The sequence below is a fragment of the Protomyctophum parallelum genome (genome assembly GCF_964188405.1).
Source record: "Protomyctophum parallelum genome assembly, chromosome: 21".
NCBI lineage: Eukaryota > Metazoa > Chordata > Actinopteri > Myctophiformes > Myctophidae > Protomyctophum > Protomyctophum parallelum.
In genome coordinates, this window is record NC_139713.1 from 33,554,636 (window position 1) to 33,579,653 (window position 25,018).

The 25,018-nt window shown below is 42.7% G+C and overlaps 1 protein-coding gene across 1 annotated transcript; it reads right to left on the minus strand.

Annotated features, from left to right (window-relative positions):
* Positions 1-611: 611 nt before the first annotated feature.
* syk (spleen tyrosine kinase) lies at positions 612-25,018 on the minus strand. The gene is made up of 16 exons (XM_083794394.1): positions 24,805-25,018; positions 21,479-21,603; positions 19,774-19,962; positions 18,479-18,613; positions 16,167-16,327; positions 10,463-10,601; positions 7,203-7,278; positions 6,722-6,732; positions 6,523-6,585; positions 6,073-6,139; positions 5,388-5,547; positions 4,060-4,269; positions 3,038-3,227; positions 2,047-2,187; positions 1,439-1,551; positions 612-991 (listed from the first exon to the last, which is right to left on the minus strand). Exons 2-16 carry the CDS (start codon positions 21,545-21,547, stop codon positions 919-921), a joined length of 1,797 nt encoding a protein of 598 aa, XP_083650520.1. The 5' UTR covers positions 21,548-21,603; positions 24,805-25,018; the 3' UTR covers positions 612-918.

Below are 25,018 nucleotides of genomic sequence, written 5' to 3' on the forward strand. Positions count from 1 at the left end.
GATACGAATCGTATCGTGAGTCGAGTGAATCGTTACATGCCTACCTTTGGCACAATCTAAATGTCTCAAATAGAAGGGCAGGGAGACGAAACACAACCACCGCAATTATATAAGTTATATTGTATTAACATACTCTACCGTACAGATTGCATAAGGTATATTGTATTAACATACAGATTGGACAAAAGTACATATTATTAATTAAAAAAAGGTTACATAGTGCGGCTGTAATGAATAGAAGGTTGCATTCAAAAAATCATTACCGTGGTCATACATTTCCATTATTCAACAATAAAAGATGGTGTAAGTGATTTTAGGGTTAAAACGCAATGTCTTTGGTTTAAAAGATAAAGCTCTCTATTGTGATAGTAATCATTGTTATAGTGTTTGTTCAGTAACAAGAGTCTCTCCGTCTCTCCAGGTCTTTAACCCATTCTGACCTGAGATCAGATTCTAAAAGTGTCTTCGATTTTTCAAAAATAGCAGACCTACAAGCTCGTATCGCGCCACTCGGTGGCGCGATATGAGCTTGTAGATCTGCTATTTTTCAATAGCTAAAGCATAACATGATGCCAACACCAAAATGGGTGCCCGGTCAGAATGGGTTAATACTTTTTTATTTTAGGTGGGTTGCCATGTTCACCCAATCCGAAGAGATTGCTTCAATTTTAAAGGTAGGGTTACTATCACAATATAGAGCCATTTAACACTTACTTAACCCCAAAACACCACTTACAGCACCTTTTCATGCATGTTTACATTCCAGTACGAAGCATCGTGAACGGTCCGTCTCTCTGATCTTTGCATAGTTGTAATAGTCTTGAATGTTGGAAGGAAGACGAAGAGGCTAATTAACTAATTAAAGCCTAAGTTATGTATTGTCGTATGACAGGCAGCGCGACAAGGCATGAACGGGAATTAATTGTACGTGTCGTAATAATACTCCCGTAGCCTGGGCTCCACGACAGCAAAGGAAGGCCTCTCTTCTGAGCTGGAACGGACAACATGTGTACAATTAGTGCCCGTTTGTTATAACGTGAATGCTGTGATCAGCCAGGCGTCCCTATTTTGGCCGTGTCATTAAAAGGCGAAAATACTGGCCCGGACGGTTAGCTCAACCGTCTGGGCACCTAGGCTGCCAAGCCAGCCGGACGGCGTGCCGCGGGTTCGACTCCCGAGCCCGGCGGCCTTTGCCGCGTGTCACCCCCCATCTCTCTCCCCCTCTCCTGTCTAATTACTGTACCCTTTCAATAAAGGCAAAAAAAACATATGACGTCTCACGTCGTTTACAATAAAGTCCATGGACTTGGCTGGCAAGCGTTTTTTTGTTAAAAGTGCTCTAAACAAACATTAAAATTCCATAGACTTGGCTGCCACGTGATGTAATTTCTGTAAGCGATGCGTTACTGGCGAATGCCAGTTTGAAAGCGTCACTCACCTGTACGTCCAGCAGTTCTTCATGAGTTCGTATATCTCCATTGGACAGTTGGACGGGGGGTCCAGCCGGCAGCCTTGTTCGATCATCTCCATCACTTCTGTGCCCTTCTTGCCCTGTGGACATACAGTGATGAGGTCGTCACTGATGTCAACACCCAGAAAAGGACCCCTAGTTGGTCCTCAGAGTTACTACAGGGGAGAGAGGGAGGGAGGGAGGGAGGGAGGGGGGGGGGGGTGGTGCTGCTTTTCTTTTTAGGCACGCTAGCCCCTCCTATGCCCAGCTTTCTGGGTTTGTGTAAACACAAACATTGAAGATAAAAGCGAAGACGGAAAAGTGAGGACTCAAATTGTGATTGGCCAGAATGAGTATGATGATGTACGATGAGCTCCTCACTTCACTTCACTTAACCACTTAGCAACCTAGCATCTCTGTTCTGTGGGGAACATTGAGCTTGTTGTTCTGCTATCTTCGGCAAAAAGGTTTGGTGTAGAGGGAAAAAGAACAGACCAAGTACAGAGCCAAAAGGTAAGTTTACTGAGGACTGAGAGTTTTAATGTACAATAATTCTACACTTGTATGGTTTCTGTCCATAAGACTAGGCCTCCTACCTTGTATGGTTTCTGTCCATAAGAGTAGGCCTCCCACATCAGCACCCCAAAGCTCCAGACATCACTCTTGGTGGAGAACTTCAAGTAGTTCATGCACTCTGGAGCGTACCATTTAATGGGCCACTTCCCATGGGTGGTCGCCTGGAACGGAGGAGGGCACACAAATCTGGGAGTCAGCAACTAAAAGCCTACAAAAACACGCACCAACACGCTATTAAGCCGCATGAGTGTTGGATTTTTCGGAAATAGCAGATTGACGCTTTGTGAGCTTGTAGATCAGCCATTTCCAAAATAAATCTTGATGTTTTGAAACCTTTTAAGAGCACAAATCTGGTAATCTGGAAATACCTTTAGATGGGAGTCCGCGGACATGAAAATGTTTGAGAACCAATATTAGGAAACAAGCCCAAATCAAGCAACTACATTTTAAAAACAAACCCAAAAACTGCAACAAAATTTGCAAGCGACTTTACAGGAAAAGTCGCTTAAAGCAACTTTGGAGTTGGAGATTTAAGCAAAATCACAGATCGCCTAAAACGACTTTGGACGAGGTATTAGGTTATTACAGTATTAATCCATAATAGCCTATTTTATATACAACATATAGTAGCGTTCCAAATCGCTAGGCAGCCCTCGGCTCTGTGTTTTGGACCTCACCAAGATGGCCACTACATAGACTCCTGTAATGGCGGCGATCGTTAGCTGCGTTTTTCTTGGAATTGAGGCTCATATTGAGGTAATTGAACAAAACGTTGATGTTAGGAGATCGATAAAAAAAATCTGCGGTAACTCGGTTATTAGCGTTTATGATGAAAGAGAAAGTACCAATCTGGACGCCAGCAATGGCTCTTTACTTCCGGTCAATTTGGACTGAATTTCAGCGTTTTCAAAATAAAGAAGCCTTTTCTACGGCCGGCGGTGAGGGACATTTGACTGAATCGCGGGTGCCAGTCAAAGTTGATAAGCAGACATGGCAACGCCGGTTGTATACCTTGTAGAAGTCCTGCTCCTCCTTCAGAGACTTGGACAGACCAAAGTCACTGATCTTGGCGTAGTGCTGAGTCACCAGCAGGACATTCCTGGCCGCCAGATCCCTGTGCACAAAGTTGTGTTCCTCCAGGTACTTCATGCCCATGGACACCTGGTGCACCAGCTCAGTGATGTTCTTCACTGTTAGATGCCTGGACAGAACAATGATGGCCATTGTTAGAGATCCGCGATTAACCCATTCTGACCTGAGATCAGATTCATACGAGGTTTCCGCCGGACACACACTGGTCCTGATGAACCCATTCTGACCTGAGATCAGATTCTAAAAATGTCAGTCGTTCTTCGATTTTTCAAAAAATAGCAGACCTACAAGCTCGTATCGCGCCACTCGGTGGCGCGATATGAGCTTGTAGATCTGCTATTTTTCAATAGCTAAAGCATAACATGATGCTGACACCAAAATGGGTGCCCGGTCAGAATGGGTGAAGTGGTCAACGAGCAGGCAGAACAGACTCACTCCCACAAATCTCTTAAAAGGACCCCTGGCTAATAAGACAAAATATGCCTTGATACATTATAAGTGCTCTCTATAATTAAATTCAAAAAAATTAAAAACACCTTAAATATTTTAGAAATAGGTAATTTTTCACTCAAAAAGGAACAACTCCCGTCACAAGTTGATGTAATTTGTCTATCTGTGGTGCAGCCCTATGGAATATACGGAATGCATGTGCTAATTAATTGTATTTAACCCATTCTGACCGGGCACCCCTTTTGGTGTTGGCATCATGTTATGCTTTAGCTATTTAAAAATAGCAGACCTACAAGCTCGTATCGCGCCACTCGGTGGCGCGATATGAGCTTGTAGATCTGCTATTTTTTGAAAAATCGAAGAACGACTGACATCTTTAGAATCTGATCTCAGGTCAGAATGGGTTAATCAGACCCAGTGTGTGTGTGCATTTTACCCTCAATGGACCCAATTCTACTCAAATGGACCCATGGACGGACGCCAGCACTCACTTGTTCTTCTGCAGGAACTTGTTGAGCGGGCCCAGGTCCGCCAGCTCCATGATGAGCATGAGGCTCTCGGCCTCGCAGATCCCGATCATCCGGACGATGTAGGGGTTGTCCAGCTGCTGCATGACGTCCGCCTCGCGCAGCATGTCCTCGCGCACCGCCGGGTCGTCGTTGTTGTTCTTCAGGATCTTCACCGCCACCGTCTTCTCCGTCCTGTGGAAAGACGGACGAGAAAGTGTCGATTTTGACACGCAGCGTTTAGATTTTTTAGGTTTTAGTCATTTCGTCTCTATAGTTTTCATTTAAGCTTTTGTCACATTTTAGTCACCTGGAATGTTTTAGTGTTAGTCTCGTTTTAGTCGGCAAAATATCACACGATTTTAGCCGAATAAATCTACAGTTGATTTAGTCGACTAAAATGTATTTTTGGTGAGCCTTGATGCCGTCGTAATGGCTGATTTTACACTTGCTGAAAAAGGACGATCAACAACTCGTCGCAGTGCGACGCGTTGTGAGCTTGCAGATCGGCTAAAGGTTGTCGTGAGGTATCTGTTTTTAAGCAGCAGTGCCAGGAGTGTTGAAACTAGGAATGGAACCATAATCGTTATCGTTTATCGCGATAAAAGAAAGCGTCTGCAATTTTTGGCGCAAGTTCCTCTCAGAACAGGGATGGAAATGGGGGTTCGAGTGGTTAAACAACAGTGGCATTTTGAGTGTTAATCCATTCAGGATGGGAACCCCTTTTCGTGTCTTAAGCGTGCCGCGCTACGAGCTTGTAGATCTGCTAATTGTTTTTAAATTGTGAAAATGTGCCTCAAAACTTTGAATATATATTCTTTCAGAGCGAACGTTTTTAACTCAAATCTTTGCTTCTGGGGGGTCCCTGGAACAACATATTTTCAGATTGGGTCGATGGACAAACACAGATCATTTTGTGGTCGAAATGGGTTAAGCATATATTTTGATTATCGCGATAATAATCGTTAATCGCAATTACTTCTGCAACAATAATCATGACATGTAATTTTCATAGCTTTGCTGTCGGGAAGAGACTCCATTTTTTAGGTTTCTTTTTTTTTTTTTCATAAATCAGTGCTATTGAACACCCTTTACGTCTGTGTGTTGGTTAAACAATATTGAACCAAAGAAAAGTAGTAAAAAGTTCTTCGGACAAAACCTCAACGACCTCACGACTCTCATGCAAGTAATTAACAATATATGAAGTCACACTCACAACACCAACGTTGATGACACAGTATTGCTTTGTTTTCCAAATATACGGTTTTCTTCCATTTCCTGAAAATTTTATATTTTTCATTTTCTGAACATACTTCCTCATCTTATAGACGCCCCGTATCACGGTGCCAAAGTTCCCGGAGCCCAGCTCTCTATCTTCGAGGATGATCTGGTGGCGTTCCACCTTGGCACTTCTCAGCTCGTCAGGGTCGGCGTAGGGGCTCTCGTACACCTCCGTGTCCATGGGCATGGCTTCTGCTTTTCAACACACACACACACACACACGCACACACACACTCAAACGTTATGTATTTGAAAACAGCAGACCTACAAGTTCATTGTGAGCTTGTAGATCAGCTATTTCCAGTGTAAAATCAGCCATTACAAACAGCCAGCAATGATGGAATATTCCGTCAATGGCAAGTGAATGTGTTTCATAAATAAAATGAAAAAGATCTATTTAAACAAATAGTGAAAACAGCAGATCTACAAGCAGTGCAAAGCGACGGCGTTGTGAGCTTGTAGATCTGCAATTTTCACTAGCTTGGGACTCGGGCAAAAGTCTCATTTCTCTTTTGGGTCAGAAAATCTCTTCGCCAAAAATTAATATAAAAATAATATATTTATATATATTAAAATCCATTCATTGGACCACAATTGCAATGAAAAATGGTGTTGCACAAAATTCCAGTGTGTGACACTGTGTGTGTGTGACACTGTGTGTGTGTGACACTGTGTGTGCGTGACACTGTGTGTGCATGCGTGCGTGTGTGCGTGTACCTCTGGTGGCCACCCTGATAGCATACGGGTTGACGCTCTCTGTGGTTTTGTGTGAGGGTTTCCAGTTCTGTGTCACAATATTAGACGGGAAACAAAACGACACAGAACACCTTCACGCGTCAAGAAAATGTCTGAAAATCGAATCTATAACTATAATTATAAGTAATATACGGTAATCTCTTAACACGACTTCTGCCAAAATATGTGTTTACCCTCAAAGATTGAGTTCATTCATTGAGTTGAGTTTGAGTTTGAATCTTTATTTCGGTCATTTTTACAAAAACAGATAAACAAAAATAGGTTTAAGCAATTTACATTGCTTAATTTATATTACATTAATTAGTCAACGCAGTGACTAGTTCTAGTTCATTCAGTATTCTATGGTGAAAGACACTACATCGCAACTAGTAATCAATCAATCGATCAATCAATGAGAATCAGTTACAGTACCTTTAATCGAGCGGCTAAGGAAGAGGGCATGAATCTGTCGAAGAGATCTGCGAAGGGTCCTCCCTGCAGAGAAGCACCAGGATATGATGTTATTGGACACATTCATATGAATTATTCATTTGGATTCATGTCAGAATCCGTCATGAGTCAAGTAGAGTTATTGTAACATGTTATGTGTAAATGTATGAATGATACTTACAGGGTGGTCGGCTGGAATCCCAGCAATACATTTATAAAAATGAAAAAAAAACAATACATATATAGTCATTAATAGACAACACAATGATGATCTATTCCATGACATTTATGAATTAAGACGCCAGTCATAGTTTTTTTGAATACATTTTAGTTTTACTCATATTTTAGTCATCTAGTTTTAGTCATAAGTAAAGTAAATATCAATCTACAGTTTATTTTGTGGATAATTCTTTTATTTTGACAGCGCCTTGATGGCGTCACAATGCCTGATCTTCCACTTGGTTGCATGCTGAAAACAGCCGATCTATGTGTCGCCGAAATGTATATAGGGTTAATGTATATTTAGTAACAATAATCCAAATAAATGTACTGCAACAACTCGCACTGCGACACGTTGTCGATCGGCTATTTTCAGCAAGTGTAAGATCTAATGTTTCAAGTTATAAAGTGTGTGTGTGTGTGTGTGTGTGTGTGTGTCTTACATCGCTCAGGTCGTGCAACTGGCTCTGTCAGCACACAGAGGAGACCGTCTGGTTTGTAGGAGTAGTGTTCTACCAACTGAGAGAGAGAGAGAGAGAGAGACACACACACAGACAGACAGACAGACAGACAGACAGACAGACAGACAGACAGACAGACAGACAGACAGACAGACAGACAGACAGACAGACAGACAGACAGACAGACAGACAGACAGACAGACAGACAGACAGACAGACAGCAGGGATTAAAGCAAAAATAAAATCTCACGACTGTGAAAGGAGCCCTACACACTAGTGCTGTGTTTCATAAACAATTGTCACAATATGTAACTGATGTTTTAGTATCCATACAGCCGACCAGTTGAAGAAATTGCAGACTGAGTTTTTAAACCTATAACATTTGCATCTATGAAATGTCAGTGATCACTCAGGGGGTTTCTGGAGGATACGACATGTGCTAGTTTGACCACTTCAAAAACTCTTTAATCGAAAATAGCCTATAGCTCTCTAGCTGGCAGCAGAGACGTGGAGTTCTTATAATTGTCACTGTAGAGCTGTCCTCTGAATGAACCTCATCTTGGCTGGTGGTGGTTTCATTGTGAACAAGTGAACAGGGTACAGTACTGTATGCATATTTTACCTGGCAGGTTAAAACAAAGCCTGAACTGTACAAACGTAAAAGAGCACACTCAGGTCAGGCAACGACCACCCCCCACCACCCCCCGCCCCCAGACAGTGAGGGCAAAAGAGGAGTTACAAATTCTTCATGGGGGCCCCCCGGCCCCCCACAGAGTTTACGTCACTGGCTGGCAGCGAGAGTTTTATTCAAAAACTAAAACTATGTCGAACATAATGTCATAACACTGGTGAGTTATGAAAGCCTGAAAAGTCAAACTAATCAATCAATTTACAAACTGGGCTCATATGGGTATACTATCTAATTTAATAGTTGTAAACTTGTACCCAACACATGGCAAGAAACCCAAAGCCACAACAGCTACGTCGCTATTGCAACACCCACAACACCATCTTACACACTACACCCACACACACTCACACGGCAGTGACGTCACACACTTACCTTCGCAGTGTTGCAACGCTATCTCCTCCTATTGCGCCGCACGGCAAAACTCGACACCACCCGCCAAACACTGGCACTGGCACTGCCACCAAAGATGCCTCCCGTCCACACTCATGCCGCCAATGCATTTGTTTACTACAAACATTATCGCCCGAAGCACCCACACCCCCGGAACACTGTTGCCCTTTCACCACGCTAAATTCGCCAGGTCTATGCAAGTGAGCACAAATTACATGTGAGAAAATTCATTCACAAGCCCACAAATGCCATTCAAATGCCATTCAACACACACTACGACTCGCTTACAATTCGCGAACCTGGCAACTACTACTCCGTCTTTTCATTGGCTACTGGCGCAGCCTGTGCTGCGCCTGCTCTGATCTCCGAGTCTTCCTGACAGTCCTGTCCACTGTCCAGACTCCGCAGCCCGCAGGAGAAAAATACAAGGAAGGAGAGGAACTTTCGCCTCACGATTTTGCTTATTCCTTCTAAATCTCTGTATATTAAATATCGCTCTCTCAGCGACTCTCTTAGTTACATAAATATTGTTCTTTGACAGATTTTGGTTTGTTCCAAACTATTACAATTACGCCGTTCAAATTCGCCATTTCGCCTGCCAGCCATACTGCCGAGTACATTTCATTGCGCACACGCACGCCTGGAAGCCACGATCTCTCTCTCTCTCTCGCCACGCACGCACGCACGCACACACACACACACACACATACACACACACACACACACACACACACACACACACACACACACACACACACACAGGAATAGCCGTGCAGCCTATACACGGCAGCAGCGAGACAGGACGTTATAATCTTGAGTTTCATTAAATAACTGTCTTTCTCCGCACGTGCGCACACAACATTATTCAAGTGAAATGCATAACGCCAATATTGGGCTAATATAGGCTACCAATATGTGGGTAGCCTACAGGGATTTAACCACGGAATGAATATATATATATATATAATCATCTATACCAGGGAACCTTAGAGTATATACTCTAAGGTAGCAACACAATGCTGCGTGCGCTGCGTGCGTGCGGTATCGCACGTAGCAACACAATGCTGCTTCGTAGCAACACACATCAATGCTGCGTGCGCTGCGTGCGTGCGGTATCGCACGTGTGTGTGTGTAGTCGCACGTGTGTGTCGTTCTCCTCTCATAGTGGTATGTGGACTGTGGTAGTCGTCGTTAAACCACACGACGATTATTATTATTGCATCTTGAACAACACTGGGATTATTTATGGACCTGCAGCAGTAGGTGAGTAATTAGTAATTACTTTTATCTATGTTGGACGTTTGTGTTGCTGCATCATGAGCTTGGAGATCTGCTGTGTTGCTGCATCATGAGCTTGGAGATCTGCTATTTTCAACTGTAAAGTACATTTTTATGTCAATTCTCTCTGTGTGTGTGTGTGTGTGTGTGAGAAACAGAATATGTTACATGATTATGCATTGTGAGCTGGTAGATCTGCTATTTTCAACTGTACTGTACTTCAAGTGCAATTTGTTGCCAATACTGTGTGTGTGTGTGTGTGTGTGTGTGTGTGTGTGTGTGTGAGGCCAGAGAACTATAAGACAAACGCACATGGAATGGGAAATAGAGGGGGGGGAATGGAAATGGTAGGGTTTTTATTTTTGGTATTTGACTTTGCTACTGATGATTGTACGCAACAACAAGTATTGCATTGTGTGTTTGAGCTGACAGGCCCTTTTTGATGTCAATCAATCAAGTCATCTCAGGTCATCTCAAGCGGCAGATGCAAAAATCGTTTTTTATATTAAAATTATATATTTTTTTAGGGCCATGTCATGTGGTCTACCTGCAAAGCCTTTGTGATCTATACTGGTAGATCCTGATCTACCTTTTGGGCACCGCTTAACGTCAGATCAGCGGTTTTGTCGGCCAGCGCCAAAAATGCTCCCCGACAGCATAATCGGAGGAAATACCGGGCAGTGTGTATGAGCCATAACGTGTTGACTACACTACACTACACTAATAAGGACACATAATAATAACTAATAACCCATCCGTTACTACATGTGGAGTCAACTCCCGCAATTTCCTTCTTCCCATAGTGCGCGGCAAAGTAACTCTGGGATGAGCGGCCGCGAAATTCTAGTATAGTATATACAGTTGTAAGGTGTAATCTACTGACCTGCCACAAGGTGTCAAACTTCTTCCCGTCAGGAATGGACAGCTTGTCTTTTCGGTCTCTGTCGATGCGATAGTGTCTGACCTCTTCCTCGTGGAGCAGACAAAGAGCGTACGAACCCTTCTCATCCCTGGGCCGGATTCTACACGCACGCACACACACACACACACAATTCCCATAATACTTTGGTACACTGCTCCTCCATGTGGATAGGGCGGGGGATGTCTTACTGAGACAACATGTAGTAAGTGAGCCCAGTGTCCATGACATCATGGACACATACTCAAATATCTAAAAACCCATATTACCCACATATAAACCCCAGGAACGTGTTTCTTGTCTCCCAAACATCATTCAAATAAGATCTGGTTGCAAAAAGGGAGAAGTGTTACTTTAAAAAGAGCTGTAGAGACTCTTACATGGCCTTTCAGTGTTTGTTGCCGGATATAATAATGTGTAAATCGCACAAATCGTAATAAATTTTCATAGTAACAATAATACTATTATAAACCAAGTACACATGAAAGTAAAGTTGTGAAGCACAACAGTATTCCATGTCTTTCTAACCATAGTCAACCCCATCACCTTGGTTTCGAAGTGAAATAACAAATTCACAGAACGCAGCAATTTCCAAACAGCACTTCTGCTTTTTTGTTATCTATCAGAACAGGCTGCGAAGGTTCCGCACATGCCATCTTGATGAGACTTTATCTTACATGAATAGAATATACGAGTGACCTTAAAGAACGCAGCGGAGCGGAGAATAGGAGAAAAAACACCAGCATTGTGAGCAAGTCAGGAGGGGAGGGACTGCGCTGTGTACCGGTGTAATCTTGTGTTGTGTGTGCGTGTATCGGCGCTGGCGTATGTCTCAACCAACGGGAGAGGTAGAGTATCGATACACCGGTACTATGGAAAAGTAAAAATTTAACCGTTTTAATGTTTCAGAATTGAAGTGACCGAAAAAACGTTTGAGGCTGAGCCACTGTGCTACATACGTTTGGAAAATCTTGAAATCTTGATTTTTATAACAAACATTTTCACCCAGTTATTTGCATCTGGGGGTGGGGGGGGGGGGTTCCCTCTGGAACAAAATATTTTGAGATGGGGGTCGGCAACAAACTACTCCTTGACATGAAGAGGTTTTTAGCAGCAAACAAATCCTGTTTTTCAGGGCAGCTCCATTCTGGTCTCTAATATTGTCAGTGAAAATATAATGCAATGTGATATAGATTATCTCTACCTATGAGGAAGTCTCACATTCAGTGCCATAAACTCAGTTTACTGACACTATTATTTAGCAGCCTGCCAGCCAAATAGTGTTTAGCCGTTGTCCCCAATAAGCAATCACCTGAATGAAGAAATAAGTGAATTAATAAGCACTGTGGTGTGGATGACGGCTACAGTCACTTAACTTTTTCTTCGTGCCAAGGAGGACCCTCTAATCGATATATATATTTGGCCGTGAAACATGTTTAACCCATTCTGACCGGGCACCCATTTTGGTGTCGGCATCATGTCGTGCTTTAGCTATTGAAAAATAGCAGATCTACAAGCTCATATCGCGCCACCGAGTGGCGCGATATGAGCTTGTAGGTCTGCTATTTTTGAAAAATCGAAGAACGACTAACATTTTTTTAATCTGATCTCAGGTCAGAATGGGTTTAATCAGACCAGTGTGTGTCCGGCGGAAACCTCGTATGAATCTGATCTCAGGTCAGAATGGGTTAACAACACAACTCTGGTGGGGGTCCCTGGCACAAAATATTTTCAGATGGGGGTCCTTGACATGAAACGGTCTGAGAAGCACGGATGTACAATGTACCCAAATTAAGCCAGATTGTGTCCAGTGTTGCCATGTCCGCTTTATAAGCAGCTTTGGGCTTCTTTTTCTGTAAATAGTTCCAGGTGTTTTTTTTTTTTTGTTTTTTTTGTGACTTATTCAGACCCCCAAACTAATATGTATTTGTCACTAACCCCCATCTGGAAATGTTTTGTGCCAAGGAGCCCCGTACCAGATTTGTGTTTCAAAAAATCTTCCAGATATTCCATATTTTATTTCAAGAGTTTGTGAAAATAGCCGATCATAGAGTATATAGTATATAGGTTTAAAGTACTCATGTGGCCTATTATAGTTGCTTCTTTTGTCTTTTGGGCTTGTTTTCAAACATGCTTTCATGACAGAAAGTTACAGTTAGCTCATTAGCATGTATTTGGTCACTATACAGGAAGTTATTTGCAACCTGTCACAGCGGAAACCACAGTGCTCCCCCCCCCCCCCCCCCCCCTCTCTCTCTCTCGTTGGCACCACACACACACACACACACACACACACACACACACACACACACACACACACACACACTTGCACTACTTGGTGTTGTGAGTATGTAGATCGCCTATTTCCAGCAAAGAGGTTTGGCGTAGGAGGAAAAAGACACATTCTCATCTAATACTTCGGTAGACTCAATGCGAATGGGTGGAGAAGTTGCGATTCTTGCATATTTAATTTGCTGCGGTTTTCCTTCACACTGGCTGTATCAAGCGCAGCAAGGAAACGAAGCAGGGAATTTTATCAATGTGTTCAATTCATAAAATACACAGTGAAAGCTATGGTGTTAAAGAATATACTTCAAGTAATGGACTTTTGACGTAAAGTGCAGGTAACGGATACAGTGTGTCGTCGGGGGCTGGATGTCTGTGTGGTGTGTGTGTGTGGTGTGTGTGTGGTGTGTGGGTGTGTGTGTGTGGTGTGTGGTGTGAGGGTGGGTGTGTGTGTGTGTGTGTCTGTGTGTGGGTGTGTGTGTGTGTGTGTGAGGGTGGGTGTGTGTGTGTGTGTGTGTGTGTGTGCCAGCCACTGTTCTTTTGGGCACATGAACGATGCACAGCGGAGACGAATGATGAAGAAAGTCTCCACTCACAGTGACAGCCCTCCATGTTTACGCACGACAGAATATTCTGTACACTGCAGTGTTTTTTATGTGTTTCCTTAAGCAATAGATTAATGTGCTCGTCCTCATATTTCGATGAGGGCTTCGGCCTCCTTATTTGACCACGTCACATGGTAACCTAACGGGACATCTTTGTACTGCGGAAAATGAATATCCCTTCTACGTCTCCAACTGTGTTTAGCTGCTTACACGCCACATTGTTTGCTTCATTTCCTTTATTTCCTGCGGATTGCATTCCCACCTGCACCGAATCGTAATCAAGTGCGATTGGAAGCGAAGCGAAACCCCGTTTTTTGGTCGGAGTAGAATGCGGTTCTTTGATGCGCATTAGGATTCGAATGATGCTTCACACCTGCCAAACGAAGCGCACTGTGACAATGACAGTGACAATGTGCAGCAGGATTCGTTTTAGTCGCAGTAAAGCTTTCTGGTGTGAAGGTCACCTAAGTGGACTGTCTGAAAATACACATCTGCAACATAATTATATACAAATGATGTAGTGGGGGTCTCTGCTGCTTCATCTCTCTGCTAAGGGGTCCTCAGCTTGCAATCGTTGAAGACCCTTGCTTTAGAGGGTGGGTGGACGCTGGTACCAGACTTCCGCACCAAACTTGGCACAAACACTGTTCAGGGGTCTGCCATCAGAGGGACAAACCAGAAACCTCTGGTTTAAAACGACATATTTAAATGTATCGTCATCAGTGAAAGTACCGCTCTAAACTTACAAACTCAAACCCAACTGGCCATACTTTAGTGGAACTCTATTTCCAAGGGACACACTGCCGAACACAGATAATCTACCAGCTCACAACGCGTTGAGAAAAGGGATGCTATAAGGTTCAAGTGGTTAAAGCCTAATTTTATGCTTTGTAGAAAAGTTTTTTGGGTCACTGTCCTAGACTGTCTGTCCACTAGGTAGTGGTTCTCAACCTGTGGCTCTAGACCCCCGGGAAGATCCCCCACATGATTTTGGGGGTGCATCAAATGTAATCAGAAACTATACAATAAAAACTGGTTAAACATCGGCCAAATTGTCAATGATCATGCCATTATCATGTAGCTCTACAACAAAGGTACGGCCATAACAGCAGGAAAAATGATATATAAATTATATATATATAATATATATATTATTCGGCTATTCAGCATTCGTTTTCCGGCCAACTGTTTCCTATATTCGGTATTCAGTTTCGGCCAAGAATTTCCCCTTTGGTGCATCCCTGCCTTCAACTCATTATGAACTGAGCCACCATGAATACTGTAACAAAACTATTATCATGAGGCTGGCTATTATGCGTACTTTGTATCTAATTTATATATTTATTACTCTGGCCCTTTTCCACCTAGGTTGAACCGGTTCCGTTCTTTTGAAACCAGTTCAGAGTGTTTCCATGAATTGGTTCAGAACCCTAAAAGTTGATTTGGAACTGGAACAAAAGATTTTAATAATTCTTTCTTGCCCTGAACTGGGAACCATAGTGGGCGTGCCACTATTCTACAGGTTGGAAGTTGCAGATGGGATTTAAAGGGACACTTCACCCTTTTTGCAAAAAAATATATGTTAATGACGTTTAGAAGCTTTAGAACACTTTCCTGGGGGTATTTATGTGTATAATATGTGGTTTTAGATATTTTAGATTGTAGCAGTGAGCCTGTTGTCTCTGATGTCATGGACACTGGGCTCACTTCCTTCCTGGACTACATGTTGTCTCAGTAAGACAGCTCTCCCCCTATCCACAAGGAGGAGCAGTGCACCAAAGAATTATGGGAATTGTAGTCCAGGAAGGTAGTGAGACCAGTGTCCATGACATCAGAGACAACAGGCTCACTGCTACAATCTAAAATATCTAAAACCACATATTACACACATAAATACCCCCAGGAAAGTGATATAAAGCTTCTAAACGTCATTAACATATATGTTTTTGCAAAAAGGGTGAAGTGTCCCTTTAACCCATGAAGACCTTAGACCAGATTCTACAAAATGTCTTCTAAATCCTGACAGTTTTCAGAAAAACCCTATGTTTCTATGTCAGTGGTTCTCAAAGTATTTCATGTCAAGGTTCAAGGACCCCTACCGCAAAGTTATATGGATTTGGCCACCGAACCCCATGGCCCCATCTGAAAATATGTTGTTCCGGGGAATATTCGCTGTGAAAGATTATATATCCAAAGATTTGCGTCACATTTTCATGATTTTTCAAGAATAGCAGATCTACAAGCTCATAGCGCGATGAAAAATCATCATAAAAAAAATAAAAGCTAAAAACGGGAAACTGTGAAGGTCATTACACACTGGCGAATTAGCGACGCGATATATTCGTGCGAATAATTCGCATTTAAAAAAAAACAATTGAAGTCCATGCAAGCTTCCACATCAGTGGCGAATGTGCGAATGTGCGAAAATGCGACCGTTTTCGCTTTTATTTGTTCGCTCTGGTGTCGTATTTTGCAGAGATTCGCAGGCGAACTGCAACATGCAATATTTCGCATTTTCAGATTGCTTATTCGCATCGCGTCGCTAATTCGCCAGTGTGTAATGACCTTAACTGCTACTGAAGATTGCCAGTAAAATAGCCCTCTATCACACTTAGTCACCTCTAAAATAGAGTCCTATCGGCATAATAACCGATAAATAACAATCAAACAATCAATTCAAGCACCACATTTTGTTCTCGAAATAAATAACATCTTCCTGAAAAAGAAACGTAACGAAAGAAAACGAGGGAATGGATAATTATCTGAGAAATTCTTACAGGAACTTTCCGTTAGTGCGGGAGCCATTTTGTAGGCGCGGTTCTGCGTCCTTGCGTGAGATGGCGCTGTGGAACCAGGGCATCTTTTCGTGGGCGGTGGTGGCAATCAGCTTCTCCAGTTGAGGCTTCTGGCTGATGATGGCCTGCTCCAACGCCGGCCCCTGTATGTACGCACAACACAGTCATATCCTTCATGTTGGGCAGAAAGAAGCCGCTTATGTCCATATTTTGTAACTTTTTGTGGGGGGGTTTTCCCTGTAAATTAATGCCCTACTTGATGACTAGTGACTACAGTACAGCGTCACACAAACGTATCAAAAGTAGCAGGTCTACAAGCTGGAAACGCGCCACGAATCTGCTAGTTGTAAATTTGAATCCCGAAAGTAACCGTTTTCGACACAGAGACGATCTACTCACTGTTCTACTATAAAATGAAAATAAAAATGATGAAATCCAAGAAAGGTTAAACACTAAATTCTGATATTAATCGTTGCTGTTGTTTGTTCAGTAACAGAGGCTTCTCCGTCTCTGTTCTTTATTAAACACCCCACCCGTTTGAAGGGAGTGGCGCTCTGATCAATGGGAATTTGTTTAACCCATTCTGACCGGGCACCCATTTTGGTGTCAGCATCACGTTATGCTTTAGCTATTTAAAAATAGCAGATCTACAAGCTCATATCGCGCCACCGAGTGGCGCGATACGAGCTTGTAGGTCTGCTATTTTTGAAAAATCGAAGAGCGACTGACATTTTTAGAATCTGATCTCAGGTCAGAATGGGTTCATCAGACCAGTGTGTGTCCAATGTTGTCGGCTCATGTCTTTGTGTCATCACTTCCAATTTCACTTGTTTAATCTCTATTCTCACTCCTGATTGGATTAAATTGGTATCCTGATTCCTGACCTGAAAATGCCTTTTCTGTTTACTTAAAGAGCTGGAGAGACAGACAAGGAGATTCCTGTTACTGAACAAACACCAGCAATGATTACTATCACAATATAGAGCTATTTAACACTGTTACTGAACAAACACCAGCAATGATTACTATCACAATATAGAGCTATTTAACACTGTTACTGAACAAACACTCTATAGCATTGATTACTATCACAATATAGAGCTATGCAAATCTTATTTTAACAAAGAAAAACACTTTACAAAACACCTTTAACTAATTCACTAAAAATAACAATGCAATTACAGTTTCAACTTGAAACCAATTATCTTTTTGCATTTCCCTCGTTTATTTATCTGAATGTTTTGTGTATTTAAGCAATAAGCCACGAGGTTACCGGGTATTTTACACTGGCTGGGGGCGTAGGCAGACCCGACGCGCAGCGGAGGTTCTTCTACCTCCCAGCCAGTGTAAAATACCCGGTAAGCTGGGGCCTCGAGTGGCTTATTGCTTTTCTAAAACGGTTACAAACATATAGCAATATTAACCTAATAAAACTATTAAATTCACAAAAGTAGCTACGCTTTGCTCCACCAGAGCGAGCCACATCACTTCCTTGTTTTGTTGCAAGTAGCCTATGTGACGGGAGAATAGCGCTTGATATCTTTACGGGGCCGCCTGGAGCCACACATTCACAGTCATATGAGCCGGGCGGTGCTTTTAGACGCCCGCACGGCATCTGTTTGTAAAGCAATCAAGTGCTCCCCTTCCCCAGTTCAGCTACAAGGCTGCAGGATGATACAAAGTGATTGAAGGAGTGGGTTATCGGTGAAATTTACACCGGTCACGTGACGGTAACCAGCCAATCAGAATGAAGTATTGGGACTACCCGTTTTAGAAATATGATTCTACAACTACCATGCCATATATACCATTACAGTACGTCGTAGGAGAGACAAAACAATCACTTATGTATAATCACTAAGTATGTTACAAAGGGCATGACATCTAGCAAGAGATCACCACCAAATCCGGTGCAACACCATCTATATTTATCTTAATTTGAAACATACTGAAGTGAACACACACAGATAACCAGTCTAAAGAAGGCTACATGTTGCGAGGGAGGTGAACTGACCACAGGACAGGACACAGTCTAAAGAAGGCTACATGTTGCGAGGGAGGTGAACTGACCACAGGACAGGACACAGTCTAAAGAAGGCTACATGTTGCGAGGGAGGTGAACTGACCACAGGACAGGACACAGTCTAAAGAAGGCTACATGTTGCGAGGGAGGTGAACTGACCACAGGACAGGACACAGTCTAAAGAAGGGTACATGTTGTGAGGGAGGTGAACTGACCACAGGACAGGACACAGTCTAAAGAAGGGTACATGTTGTGAGGGTGGTGAACTGACCTGCAGGTTCCAGGTCTGCTTGACGTACTCCCTGATGAGCTTCTCCTTGAGGTCCTCAAACGGACCCACCTTGGGCTGCATGTTCTTGGGCCGGCTGCACGGCATCCGCAGCAGACACACCAGGCCGTCTGGCTCCTGACAGGTACAGGGGTCAGAAGGTAGAGGGGTCAGAAGGTATAGGGGCCAGGCCGTCTGGCTCCTGACAGGTACAGGGGTCAGAAGGTAGAGGGGTCAGAAGGTATAGGGGCCAGGCCGTCTGGCTCCTGACAGGTACAGGGGTCAGAAGGTAGAGGGGTCAGAAGGTCTAGGGGCCAGGCCGTCTGGCTCCTGACAGGGACAGGGGTCAGAAGGTAGAGGGGTCAGAAGGTATAGGGGCCAGGCCGTCTGGCTCCTGACAGGGACAGGGGTCAGAAGGTAGAGGGGTCAGATGGTACAGGGGCCAGGCCGTCTGGCTCCTGACAGGTACAGGGGTCAGAAGGTAGAGGGGTCAGAAGGTCTAGGGGCCAGGCCGTCTGGCTCCTGACAGGGACAGGGGTCAGAAGAATCGGCTTTATTGTCACATCGCAGGGTCACAAAAAAGAAAAAAAAGAAAGGGAAGAATAACTCGTGGGTTTCGTATAAAAGGTGTGAGCATAGCAGCAGATGATATACAGTACTGTGGGTTTAAACTAGAGATGTGCCGATACTGTATCGGTAAAAGTATCGGATCGGCCCTTATTTGTCACATCGGGTCAAATCGCTATCGGTGAATATGCCAGTCTAACCACAGATCTGACACAGGGGTAAGGGGTTGACACTATGGCAGGTAAATAAAATGTTGGGACATGTGGAGTTTGCTTTGGAGTTGCCCAAACTACAAGTGAGGAGTCTGCTATAAACACACAAGTAAGACGAGATATATAGCTAGATAGCTATAAACACAACATGAAATCACAACACTAGTATCGGTATTCTTTATCGGTATCTGCTAACACAGAAATGTAGGTATCGGGATCGGATCGGAAGCGAAAAAAATCAGGACATCCCTATTTTAAACAGCAAAGTATCATATCGTTTGTATTTGTATCATACAGTATGTATTGTATCGTAGTGGTTTGCAATGGAAATAGTCTAACCCTATAACCCTAACCCTATAAATCTTTTTGCAATGCAAAAATAAAAATCTATTTTATCAATACTAAGCACTAGCCTAAGTGTGCATTATTTTGCAGTTTCAGATGTGAGGGTGAGGGAGTCCCCGGTTCAAATATGATTCTCCGTGAGAGGTTCCTAGGGGAACCTTTGCTCTGTAATACCTGCGAGTGGTAGTCGATCACGCCTATGGGGTCGCGGTGGCTCTTCCCTCCCACGATGGCGAACTTCTCGTTGGGCTGCCTCTCGATGGTGTAGTGGTAGATGGCCTGCTTGTAGGCCACCGACAGAGCGTAGCCGCCCAGGTAGTTACGGCTCTGTCGCAGCAGGTACAGGCCGTTGGTCATGCCACCCTGTGTCACATGATCACACAGGCAGCCGTCATGGTCAACAGTGGTGGAAAGTAACTGCATACATATACAGTACTCAAGTACTGTACTTAACCCATTCAGGCCTGACATCGAAATTAAAAAAAAATCTTCTAAATCCTCCAGTTCTCTGAAATATATATTTTCACGATTTTTCTAAAATAGCAGACCTACGAGCTTGTATATCTGCTATTTAGCTAAATTATAACATAATGTTTAAAACACCAAAAGGGGTTCCCGCCCAAAATGGGCCCGGCTAAATGTGTTAAAGAAGTAGCTCAAAAGACTTGTTTTCTATCACTTGCACACCCCACGGAGCCTTGAATTCATTTTTATTCGTTTGGTTTTTGTTGAATTCCTAAGCCAATAATTAGGAGACTTGGGAATCTCCTACTACATTAGCACCTTTCTGCCAGTCATCAAATGATTGGATTAGGAAAGCGGAGAAAAAAAACAAAATTCAATGTTTGTGTAGGACGAAGTTCTCTATATTCACAAAAAGCTGAATATAGGAGGGGCTAGCGCCCCTCAAAATAATCACACCCATGTGAAGTGAGGGGCGCTCTTATTATTATACATCATAATGCATCATCTCATTCCGGCCAATTAGAATTTGCGTCCACACCTACATCTTCAATTTGGCTGCCAGAAATATGTTTCTGTCATCATTTTGTTTTATTTCACATTATATTGGGAAAGGAAAGGTAATTTGGAATTACGTCACGTCCGGTGCCATGTCCTTATTTGGTGTTGAACCAGCGATGGCTCACAACATTGTTTGTCAAGCCTCCGTGTAGACGGAAGGACATGAACTGTTTGAGAGAAGCGTGTCATTAACCAAGGTTTGTTTGTTGTTTCTGAACCAATGTTTTACGTTCTGTCAACATTTAAGGTGTACGTTTGATTTGTATACGAGTTTAATTGATGCGATTTGTTTTTGTTACAGTTTGACGTTTGTTGTTGTTCATATGGGTTTCCTGTCATTCCATTCCCTTCATTCCCCTTATGCAGCCAGTGAGGTAAATCCAAGTGTTCATCATGTATGCATTATATTGTCATGTTCGTTATGTTTATGTGCTTAAGTTTGTTCATGTACTGATCGTTGTTTATTCATTGTGTGTTCATCAGTTTTGACGTTGGTCTGTTGAGACTGAGAGCTCAATAAAAATCATCAGTAAACAGAAACGACTGACTCGTTCATGGAGGGAGTGACATTCAATGTTTGTGTTTACGCAATGTTTGTACACTCAAAGCTGGCCATTAATTTTCAATGGCATTTAATGTTTGTGTTAGGACAATGACGAAAAACTGGCCATTCATTATCAATGGCATCCAATGTTTGTGTTAGGACAATGTTTGTGTTTACACACACCCTCAAAGCTGGACATTTCTACGTTGGCTATTCAGAAATAGCAGATGTACAAGCTTGTACATCTGCTTTGGCAATGTTAGAGTCTGTTTTCTCAGGGGCGGTAAACGTAAACACAGGGAGATCATCTACCTGTCGCAGGTAGTCCTCGGCCTCCTCCCGCGTAATGTTGCCGTAGAAGAACGTGGCTTTGTCGGCCATCTTGGCTCGCGAACGTCTCTTTTTGACGGAACTGGAACGACTCCAACTTGAGTCACCTGGAAATAAAGAAGCAGAATTACAAAGTGATGATACATTTTCTCTGTTCTTGTCTGTGTTTTTTAACTTATTGCAACTGTATAGGGTTATGATGTTTACGGTATTTTATAACGACGCTCAAAAGGCCAAGCACATGACCCTAGCATCCTTATTCTGGGGGTGAACATTCGGCAGAAATTGTTAATCTCTCAGCCAGGTCACAATGTGTCGCAAAGTGTTGTAAGGTTGTCAGACATGCAGAGTTTTAGACCAATGGTTCCCATTCCAAAATTTGTCAGGCCGTGACCCCTCCAAAATAATCATATTTGATCTGGGGAGTGGGGACTCCCCCACCCTGATAAGCACTTGGAATTGTACTGCACTCAGTTCCTGTCACGGTCCGCTCCTCGGACCGTGAACTTTGAGTATCATGTCTAGTAACATGTCAGCAGTATCTTGTCTAGTATCTTCTCAGTATCATGTCTAGTAGTATCTTCTCAGTATCTAGCTCCATTAGATTGGCACCCCTATATCTACGCTACTACGCTTTAGCCTCAGTTTATTTGTTGCCTTGGTTTTGTGTTTCTTATTTTGTAGTATTGTGCCTAGTGTTCCTGTCTTCCTACTGTTAGTTACCTTGTCTATCCTGCCTTGTAATTTGTCAGTGTTTCCACCTGTGTCCTTTTAGTCCCCCAGCCTATCCTAATGTTGATTGTATTTTGGTTCCACCTGTGCCCTGTTATCCTGTGTGTATTTAAGTCCTGTGTTTGCATTATGTTCTTGTTGGTTCGAAGTTCCCTGTGGTGTGAGTTCCTGTATGGTTTCTGTGTTTTTGTCCTGCCTTCTTTGCCCAACCTCATTTTGTTTTAATAAATCCTTCTAAGTTTATTGCTCTGCCTACTGTCGCCTGCATTTGGGTCCTCATCGTACTCACTCGTAACAGTTCCACAGATAAACATTGTGACAATAACCGATAATCCGATATAGAAGCTCGCAACTCCTCATCACAGGCCCCTTTTCCACCAAAATAACTTTTGTTCTAGAACTGCATGGTTCTGTTCTAGAGTCTTGGAACCCTGGTACTTTCACGGAACAACCTTTTTGGTTCCAGTTTCAAACCAACTTTTAGGGTTCTGAACTGATTTCATTGTCAACTCTGAACTGGTTCAATATTAGGTGAAGAAATAAGCGAAGTGGTTCAACACCAGTAGAAAAGGGGCCACAGTGCGAAGTGTTGTGAGCAGCATGTCCAAGATCGGCTATTGTCACAATGTCTGCCTCTTCTTACGCAATATTTGACTTTATTTTATTAAAAAGGTCTTAAAAGTCATTAAATGGTAACTTTAGAAATATGCAGATACCCTGTACTGTATGTTGGTTTGTTTACCTAGTTTGGGAACCACTGGTTTAGATGAGGGGAAAGGGGAGGGGCCAATGATGGAGCCCTGAGGGACAAACTCATTATTTAGGGTTTAAAGCTAAGCTTTTTGTCTATTATTTCCCCACATCTCTCTTACTTTGAGTGTCACACACACACACACACACACACACACACACAATTTTTGCCTAAAAAAAAGCTTAGTCAGTGTGGTTATTGTGTTAAACAAACGGTCTACTGAGAACTCCAGATGCGATACATGATTAGATCCAGGTTCCCGTTTTCATTATATTTAATTTCTGTATTACTGGTTATTGCTATTGTGCGTTGTCTTATCAAGCCTACACTGTATGTAGTCTGAAGACTCACCTCTTCAGACTACCCTTCAGCACTTGACCTAGCCCTGACCAGACAGAAGCCAGGTTCATTTGTTGACCTGGCATCCTATAGTTTGTAAAGTTTCAATAGGCAGATTTTATCATTTATTTTATTATATTACCGGTATATTACGGTAAAATGTTTAGACTAGGGATGTCCCGATCAATTCTTTTTGCTCCCGATCCGATTCCGATCATTTGATTTTGAGTATCTGCCGATGCCGATTATTCCCGATCCGATATTTATAGTTTTATTATAGAACACTTATGTGATATCACAATAGTACAATATCCAAAATCACAGACAATATCCAGTCTAATATCATGATATGGATGTAATATCCGCGGCCAAATACAGAAAACTGTTGGATTACATTGGTCTTAACCCATTCTGACCTGAGATCAGATTCATACGAGGTTTCCACTGGACACAAACTGGTCTGATTAACCCATTCTGACCTGAGATCAGATTCTAAAAAATGTCAGTCGTTCTTCGATTTTTCAAAAAATAGCAGACCTACAAGCTCGTATCGCGCCACTCGGTGGCGCGATATGAGCTTGTAGATCTGCTATTTTTCAATAGCTAAAGCATGACATGATGCCGACACCAAAATGGGTGCCCCGTCAGAATGGGTTAATGGGCCAAGAAAGAGTGTCTGCTAAATGCATACATTGTAAATTATAAATTGTAGGAATCATCTCCCCAGCCATCCACATCCCAGAGTCTAGCTTAGATCTTGAAATAATCTGGTCCAAGTGGGTCTCAAACAAATAGTTATGGCTGGTTCCATTTGTACACTCCCACACTTACAGACCTGCAATGGTCCATTTGATTCAATGTACACACTCTCAAGAGTTACAGACCTATAAGGGTCCATTTTGTTCCATTTGTTCACTCTCAGAGTTACAGACCCATGTTATTAAAATGTTATTAATGTTATAAAGCATATGGAGGCTGATCAAAATAAAAGAAAAAGAAAATGGCTCAACTTTTGCCCAACCCATCGGATATAATCTGGTGGACCATAAGGGATGATTAAATACAAATGTATCGTAGTGTCTATTCCATAAAAAATTAAAATAAAACGTTTCATACTGTACATCCCCTGTACAATATGTATAGATACTTTATGGGTAGAATAGGAAATAAGTACGTTTAACCACAGATACTTTTGATAGCAATATTTTCATAGCTGGAGAATGGCTCTTTTATCCGAGTCACTTTCTAGTTAAGATAAGAGAGAGAGAGAGAGAGAGAGAGAGAGAGAGAGAGAGAGAAAAACAAAAATGGTTTCACCACTTAAGTCCTTGTTTTAATTCTTCTGTAATTCCAAAATAGCCGATCTACAAGCTCACAATGCATCGCAATTGTGACACGTTGTGAGCTTGTAGATCAAAAAACAAACAAACAAACAAACAAACAAAGATGCCAAAGCAAGCCAAAGCAAACAACTAAGTGTACTCACAGTATCTGGTGTGGAGGTCAGTGAGCTGAAATAACCGCACTCTCTCCTGTCACTTTGTATAGTTCTTTCAACAACATGCAAGTCGGTCAACCTTAACAGCCTTCTGCATCCTAAACGACTGCCTTTGTGCTGAAGAACAGCTTCCAAACGGGCCAACAAAGTGAAAAAGAAGCTGGACTTTCTTTACAGGCGATGCATGAGATGAACTATCCTT

Bases quoted from the DNA above. Each gene is read 5' to 3' on its own strand.
- syk (XM_083794394.1), bottom strand. From the start codon at position 21,547: ATGGCCGACAAAGCCACGTTCTTCTACGGCAACATTACGCGGGAGGAG. The intron at 4,270-5,387 runs GTATGTTCAGAA...GTCTTTCCACAG, and splicing joins GGCGTCTATAAGATGAGGAA to GACGGAGAAGACGGTGGCGG. The intron at 3,228-4,059 runs GTGAGTGCTGGC...TGTTCTGTCCAG, and splicing joins AAGTTCCTGCAGAAGAACAA to GCATCTAACAGTGAAGAACA.